This window comes from Gavialis gangeticus, unplaced genomic scaffold (assembly GCF_001723915.1).
Source record: "Gavialis gangeticus isolate Ggan-Ray unplaced genomic scaffold, GavGan_comp1, whole genome shotgun sequence".
Classification (NCBI taxonomy): domain Eukaryota; kingdom Metazoa; phylum Chordata; order Crocodylia; family Gavialidae; genus Gavialis; species Gavialis gangeticus.
Genome location: NW_017729020.1, coordinates 7,652,112 through 7,660,452, shown reverse-complemented (window position 1 = coordinate 7,660,452; position 8,341 = coordinate 7,652,112). Strand labels below are relative to the sequence as shown.

General features: G+C 50.8%; 1 protein-coding gene across 1 annotated transcript in view; it reads left to right on the top strand.

Moving 5' to 3' along the window:
• Positions 1 to 804: 804 nt before the first annotated feature.
• Positions 805 to 8,341, top strand: part of ADGRA2 (adhesion G protein-coupled receptor A2) — a 70,251-nt gene continuing 62,714 nt past the window's right edge. The window contains exon 1 of the mRNA XM_019514320.1: positions 805 to 812. Within this exon, the coding sequence (XP_019369865.1) occupies positions 805 to 812 (8 nt within the window). The remainder of the gene's footprint in view (positions 813 to 8,341) is intronic.

Genomic DNA, 8,341 nt, shown 5'->3' with positions numbered 1-8,341 from the left:
AATTTGAATGCCATCTGTGCCAACTCCAGAGCTCTATTAAAGATGTTATTTTTACGTTACAGTGTTGTGAATGATTGAGGGAGTGTGACACGGTGCTGGTTTGGTTTGGGAGGGGGTGGTTTGAAAGGCAGCTGAAGCCAAATGGATGCAGGGGGCTTCTTGACTGGAGGGGAAATAAATGAGGACTGGCTCTGTAGAATATGGAAACCAACAAGGCAATTTTCTGGCAAGGCCTCTGGATGGCAGTGTCCCCCAGTCCTGGAGAGCTCCACTAGCCGATATCCGGCTCTGGGAGACTGATCCATAATTACTGCCAGACAAATAATTGGCTTTAATTCTAGGTCTGTGGCCACACAGAACACAATTAGTTTTATGTCAGGCAAAACATTTTGATGTAAAAACAAAGGGTTTTGAAATGCCTAAAACAAGATGTCTCGGGAAGCTTTTGTTGGGTGTTTTTAAATGAAACACTCATCCCTTATTTGCAGTGGGTTCTTAACGTTTTCCCCTCTTTGCCTAAATGCGACCCAGACTTGCTAATAGTTGCTGTTATTCTAAAATAGCTTTCCATGGCAAAGCAACAGGTTGTTTTTTTCTTTCAGCCAATGCTTCTTTTTTTTTTATCATGCAGCTGAAATATAATTGTGGCTGCGGAGGTATATAGAAGGATGTAACCCTCCAGCGGAAAGGACCCTCTTTATGCAACAGAGCTTAAGCAAAAGCAAGGGAAACCAAGGGCATGGCAGAGCATTAATGAGTGCCCCGGCTACACGCGATGCAGGGGAAGCATGGCTGTGGCTACCGATGGTCAAGTGAGCCAGCGCAAGTAGCTATGAAGTGATTTCCTGCCCCTGCCGGTTCACCCTTTTCTACTCTGATCCCTGCGACAATGACAGATGTGGCTTGTTCACACAGTTCATGCACCAAAATGAGCTGTTGTCTTGGGTCTGCTGTGCAGCACCAGGGAATGGGAGTGTATTATGAGGGGGCTCAGAAAAGTTTTCGCTCTTCAAAGCTCAGGTTCCCATAACCCACTTGCCTACTACGCCTGCTTTCCGTTCCTCTCTAGCATTCTGCACTTATTCCCTGAACGCTTGCAAGGCTTAGAGGCAATGGATGACAGTCGGGAAGGTAAGGACACGCTCACAAGACGGCAGGGCAGGGAAGGGGCTGCTTTGTGTGTTAGCATGTGCAGGGCTTTGAGGTCTGGAGTTTGTAGGACTGGCTGGTGGCAGAGCTGCGGGTGGGTCTCGTAGTTGTTCCAGTGGATGTGCCGCAACTTTTCCAGTCGCTGATCTCAGTGTAGCACTGAGGGTAGCCTAGATGGAGGAACTTGGGCAGCATGAACAGAAGTTAAGGGCCAGCATGACAAAGCCCTATAGGGGAAGTATTTTGCTGTGCTTCTATTTCCTAGCTGTGCACCCTTGCATTAGCTTTGCCCCTAATGTACTTGTTTCTCGTGTGTGTGTGTGACCTTTGCATTGGTGTAATGTGTTCTTGACCATCATAGAGACTTCTGTGCCTCCCAAGTACAGCAGGTAGGACCACTGTGATCCTCTTGCCCCCTCTATGCCTTGATGTAGACAGAAGTTTTCTCTCAGGGGGGTGTTTAGTCCCTTGAGCCCTGCCAGTAAAAGTGCCAAGCCTAGGGAAGTGTTGGTGATGTTAGACACCTGTCTGCAGTGAACTGGGCTGGGACCCACCCACTCCTTTTGCATAGGTCACCCAACAGATGGGAATTTCTGGACGCTGGATTGGAGCCAGCAACCTGGAGATGAAAAGCTGCCTTTCCCGGTAATGAACCCCCAGGCCCTTCACCCTCACGCCCAACACAAGCTTTATTTACATCTTTTAAAACAAAAGCACTTGGCCTGTTTGCTGAAGCAGCAGTATTCTCCTTCCCTGCTCCCTGAGTCAGTGTTACTGTCAATATTTGCCTTGCAAGAACAAAGCCATCCCAGTGGACTGAGGTTTAGGCTTCAGGCAAGGTGTATTACTTATCCGAGGTATCCACATTGTAGTCATATTGGTCTACAGGCAAAAGGAATCAGAACTCGTGGTAGAGGTGATATCATTTATTCGACCAAATTTTTTTGCAAAAATCTAGTTGGTCTAATAAAAGATATCACCTCTACCGTGACTTCTGATTCCTTTTACCTATCCCAGGCAGCGGGCAGAAACTCCTAGCTTAACAGGGAAGTGCAGGCCATTTCGTGGTGTTATCTATGATGGTCCTCCTTTGTTTCCAAGGTATCTCCAGCTTGTGCATCAGTCTTGGATCCTGTTAGAATTAGCCGTGCAATGTCGAAGAATACCTCCTGCTCTTGAGAGAGCTGGGCTGTGCCCCTGGTCAGCCTTGCTGTACAAATTGACCCTCTTCCTGCTTTCCAGAGTAGCCTGTGAGCATAGTTCAGCAGCAGGGTCTAGACCGGGGGTGGGCAAAATATGGCCCACCAGGCCATTCTATCCGGCCCTCAGAGCCCCTAAAAAAAAATTCGAAAATTTAATATTTATCTGCTCCTAGCTGCCTATCATGCAGCCCTCCATGGCTTGCCAAAACCCAGTAAGCGGCCCTCTGCCCAAAATAATTGCCCATCCCTTATGTAAACCCTGCATCTGCTGAGAGAGAATTGTTCTAAGTGGGGTTGGGCCACATCTGGAGTGGACTGGGCCCCTTCCAAAAGGAATAAAAATGTGGATGAGCCTAGGCTGGAGCCATGTACTTCTCCTCTCATAGCGCTTGGTGAGGAGGGGCTGTGTGCTAAGGCAGTGCTCAGATAAACATCAGCACTAACTGAGCCACTTTCTCCCCTACAGGCAACTTTTGAAACCACAGAATTTGTCAGGCTTGAAATTTTTCAGGAAGAATCTAGTCTCTCCAAATATGGCGCACACGTTCTCTCTCTCCTCCCCCAAACCAAGCCTGACACTTTTTCAGATGCTATCTTATGTATTGCACAGGACTGGGATTCGAGTTTAGCTTCTCTGCCAGTTGACAAAATAAAATCAACTCTTGATCCTATTCAATTTAGTGCAGAGAAGTGCCTTGGCCCCAAGTCCAGCTTTGGAAGGTGTGGGCCTGCTGGGTGGGGAAAGACTTGGATAAGCATGGAAGTTATCTGTTTCCGATGACCTGGGTTTGAACGGGGTGCTTGGGCAGGGTGTTGTCAAAGAAAAGCAAGTGGCATATCATGTTTGAAGGGGAGGAAGGACAGTCTACTGGACAGGGTGCTGGACTGAGGCACAAGAGACCTCTGTGCCGTATCTGTTTTGGCTCCAGGCTTCTGGTGTGGTGTCAGGCAAGTCACAGTCTGGATTGTAAACCTAGCCACAGGACAAGAGTGATTGCACCAGTTTGCCCCTTGCTGTGTCTGGTCCTAGCACTATGCGTGGGCAACCCTCTAGGCCTGGCCCTCCTGGCATTGGAGGGTGCCAGAGTGCAGGGTTAGACTGCTGCGGGAAGTGACAGGCTTTCTCTGGTCACAGGTGGGGGTCCCCAGCGCTGGCTGTTTCCTTGTGACTGCCACTAAAAGGAGTCTTTGAGGCCACTCTGCTGAGCCTTCCTGATTCTAGGATTTTTTGTGTCTTTGTCACAGTGGCATTTGCATTTGCTCTGTGGTCAGAAACACCTGGGGGTTGTGGAAGGTTTCACAACCCCTGCCTGTGCACGATCAGGACTTCTGCAAACACACGGTCTGTGTCCAGTCTCTTACTGGAGTCTGACTAGCTGCCTCCACAGGCTAGCCATTGCTTGTTTGCCATCCTGTGATGGGTTTTGCTCTGTCTCTGGGGCTAGCATGTGCTAATCTCTGTGTGATTCTAGGGTCCAATACAAACTTCATCAGAACAGGCCCCGGGTTATGGCACTCCAAAGCTTGGCTCTCAAGGACCAGCATCCTGCAGTCAAGGTGTGCAGTAGGGATCTACAGCTCCATCCTTTGAGACCGCTTAAAAGAGAGCAGGCTTGTGCTTCGGTAAGGGGCTGTGGTTTGTCCTTTGTCAGGGCTGAGGGCTGCCCTGCAGGATGTTTCTCCTCTGGAGAGTAGCACGAGCAAGCTGCAGTAGGAGGCAGGGACATTCAACGTGGAGGAAGCACTAGCCTTGACGGTTCATTGTGCACGTGCATCAGGACCTCTGCAGAGAGCTCCTAAAACTCAGTTAACCATAGGATGCTTTTCATTCTGCCCGTCTAGAAGGGCAGGCCTGCAGCTGAGGCCTTTGAGGCTTGGGTTTTGCTTCCTGCTCCACCAAAGACTTCCCTTGTAACCTCAGGCAAGTTCCTCAATGTCTCCTGACCTTGGTTCCCCATGGTACAAAATGCATTGCTTCATGTAACTGGTGGATTTGGAGGGTAGATTCAGATGCATGTGGCAGGTGGACAGCACTTTGAAAAGCCTGAGCTTGTGTCCTGCTGGAGGGGAAGTTCCCCTTGTCTGGTCTTACTGCAGTTCAAACCCAGTCTGCGAGACCAAGATGCTTGGATGCAGCCCTTCTGGTGGTCCAGTGGGGTGCCAGCCTGCGGGCCAACATAACACTTGCTCCCGACCTGTCCTTTCACCTGTTTTGTGCTCTCAGGGACACCCTGAAAGTGCCTGGCAGGAAGGGGCAGAAGGAAATTCCCACTTGCATACAAGAGGGCTAGAGCCTATTGCAGACTTGTGTACCTCTTGGCCCTTGGGTTTTTCTTGCAATAGCCAACGTCAAAGAGGCTTTTACTGACGGAGAGCAAGAGGAATTTGGAGTCTCCTGCTCTGACTTTAACTGAACCTAGAGTGCTTTAGAGAGCTGGGATGGGAGCGGCAGAGCGATTTATGATTCTACCAGCGCCCAGACCCTAATACTACTGTAGCATCAAGTGAATTACCTTGTCCTGCGGGGGAGTAATTAGAATGGATCAGATTTGCTGTTTGTCTGGGAAGGAGGTTAGAGGGGCTTGGAAGTAGTTGAAAGAACCTGGGCTACGTGGAGCTGAACTCATGTGGGAAGTGTCGCTTGACCTGTTCTCATGTAGCGGTGATGGGCCTGAGCGTTTCACATTTGTTGTTGGTTTGGGCAAGGGTCTGCCTGTTTAAGGAGGTAATTTTATAGGAGGACCACGTACCGTGGCACGACTCTGCTCCCCCACTGGCACTGCCAGTCCTGACCAACATCCTCCTATCCCGGGCTCGAGCGCCTTGCCAAGTTCACTCCTGTCTGCTCAGGAGGAATGCACAAAGTAATGCCGGGGTTTTCTAGGGCTGCTTCTAACTATGATTGTAGATGCACCACTTTTAAAAAGAGAAGGAAGAGGGGTACCAATTGTGGCTTGGGCTTGGCTCAGAGCAGCTCGCAATAAGTAGAGGGTAGGCTGCCTCTTTCTTCCCCATTTGGCTCCCTGGGGGGAGGAGAAGTGAAACGGGTCATTAAGGCAGTGCAGAATAATCAGTGGGTGAGAGTCAACTCCTAAACGGCACGGCCACCCACAGCTGCTCATCAAGCTACAGGCAATGCATACACCCTCTGTGTTTGTCTCCTTGAGCTTCCCTAACGCTAGCGCGTACAGTAATAACCAAGTACTGTACTGAGCCATTTCCCGGGTCTGACATGCCACCGTTGTACCCCAGTTCCCGTTTGGTGGTGGGCACAGTCAGGGTTGGCGACGGCTTGAATTTACCAGCATCTTCACAGCAGAAAAAAGGCTGCCTCTCGCACATGCTGCTGCTGTGTGCGGTGCTTAGTGCTAGTGATTTCAATGGGATGGTGTGAGGTGGCATCTGGAGGATCAAGCAGTAATTGGACAAGTGTTTGCAGGATATGACTTGGGTTTTTCTGTTCTGGTTGCTTTTTAAATCCTGGGGGTTCCTTTCATCTCCAGGCACGCACGTAGCTCAGAAAAAAAGGCTCTTCCCTCTGTTACTGACACCACCTCCGACTACTTGGAGTTATATGTTTCTAAACCCAAAGGTCTACATTTTCCAAAAATAGGCCGTGATTTTTGTGGAGCCAGTTTAACATCTGAAGGGGACTGATTACAGTGCAGATCGCCTGCTCACGGCAAAGGTGGTTCAGGTGGGAATGAAGATCGCTGTTCATTTTGAAAAGGTTGGCCCTGGATTTTGTCATGACTGATGCTCTGTGTTCACTGTCTGGGTCTCATTAGCCTGGGTACTGGAATCAAAGGCAATTTCCTGTTGCTCATTTAGTTGTGCTTGCAGGATCTCTGAGCTGCAGCATTTGAGCTTCACGCCCTGCAGGGGTGTGTGGCTGTGTTTAAAAACAACTGTTTCTAATGGAGGCTGATAAAAAGATTTGCGGTAACACTTCTGGGGGTCTCGGTGTTTCCAATAAGCGCACTTTAATCATGTGCATATGGTCATGTTCCTCTACAGAAGACACTCCCTGGATAAGACGGCTTAGCTCCCTGCAGCTAGAGGCTCCAGTCCCAGCTGACCAACTTCCCAAGCAGAAAAGCCAGGTCCAGGCCGCTTCCTGTGCAGGAGTTTTGGAGATGAAACTTAGAAGTAGAGGTGCTGTCTGACTGCAGTCCGGCTGGCAGAGAGGTTTTTCCAGCAGCAGGCACGCCGCAGCATGGAATTTGCCCCTGTGAGGTGCAAAATAACCCCTCCTCTCTCCTCCAAGTTGTTGGTCTGTTAGTTTCTAAGGGGGGTTGAAGAGGCAGGTGGACAACGCCTGCTCTTTGGAGCTAGAATTATTTAGTAGGGGCTGGAAGCAGACCAGAGGAACGTGTTAGGGGGCCCTTTGGGGTGCAGCTTACTCTAGGCAGCCCTAAGGGCGTGGGTTAACTGGGAACCCTCTTCTAGAGAAGATATTCTCTCCCTAGCTCTGCTTCTCCCTCTGAACAACTTCACCGGAGACGCTGAGTTTCTAGGGTTGCCCCGACCCATTTCGGTCGAGCCGGGTAGGTCTGCTTTCTGTTCCACCTACAGTTCCCAGGAGCAGCTTTGCTCTAGCCACGTTCCTCATAGATGGCTCCTCCTGTCCAAGGGCCTCCGTGCCAGTAAGAAGCTGGAGTGACAGTCCTCGGTGAGGGAGATCAGTATTGTGTCCATTTTACAGATAGGGAAACTAAGGCCGGAAGGGATGAGAGACCAACTGCTTGTGCTCCCGAAGTGAAAATGTTTGGAGACTTGTGCTGCTGTCAGCTTTCTCTCCCCTCCACTTCTGCAGCGAGCAGCTCTTTATGGGGCTGAGGGCAGAGCTCTATTTATTTAAAGAAAGGAACACATTTCTCTCCCCTTGGGGAAGTATTTATTGATCCTGGCAAACATGTTCTCTTGTCCTTCCCTGGCCCTCTCCCTCTGCTCCCTTAGGCTGGGGCTCCTCCCAAATTCATCCTGTCCTTTTGATGCCTTTTTAGTTGACAGTCCAGTGAGCCGTGTCTGCAGAGGACAAGCCCCGTACGCAGAGAGGGCTGAGGGAGGGGAAATGCCAAAGGCAGGGTCCGGCCGCCTTTCTGAGGGAGGGGGAGCAGAAAACAATATTGAACTTAGTGTGAAAATCGCCGAAGCAAACAGACCGGAAAGGCAGAAGGGAAGAGCCTCGCAGGCCACACAGGGGCTAGGAGGGAAGGGAAGAGACGGTCCCTGAAATGAAGGATGGAAGTTGGCACGGGGGTGGGCGCCCCTCACCTGTCACGTGCTGGCACAGGGCGACTCCGCTGTCCCAGCGCAGACCGAATGAAGCGCTGGCACGGTGATGGGTGCACGGTGCAAACCTTTGTAACCAGACTAAAATAGCTGAACTTTTAAAAGTGCATTTTGGTCTAGGATTGCCCCCGCCCCATCCCAGTCGAGCCAAGTCGGTTTGCCTTCTGTTCCAGCCACGGTTGCCAGGAGCAGCTTCGCTCTAGCCACGTTCCTCCCAGGCGGCTCCTCCGGCCCGAGGGCCTCGGCGCTGGCGAGAGTTTAGAAGGGCTCGGTGAGGTGCATCCGTATTGCGTCCATTGCACAGGTACGGAAGCTAGGGCTGGAAGGGACCGCTGCAGCGCAGCGGTCACTTGGCAGGTTGTTATATATACATGCACACCTACATGTGTATACACGTGTGCGTGTGTGTATATATACACATGTGCTCATACATACACACACGCTTAGACACATACATGCTCAGACACACACACTTATATATCTGTACCCACACACACTCGTGCATACACATGCTTAGACATACACACACACGCTCAGACACGGGGCTGCACACGCACACCTGTACATACGCGTATATATCGCTACACACACACACTGGTACACACGCGCTTAGACATGCACACACCTGTACCTGTCCACACGTGCTCGGTACGGCCGCGCGCGCGCGTGACAGCCCCGGGAGGACGCGGAGCCCC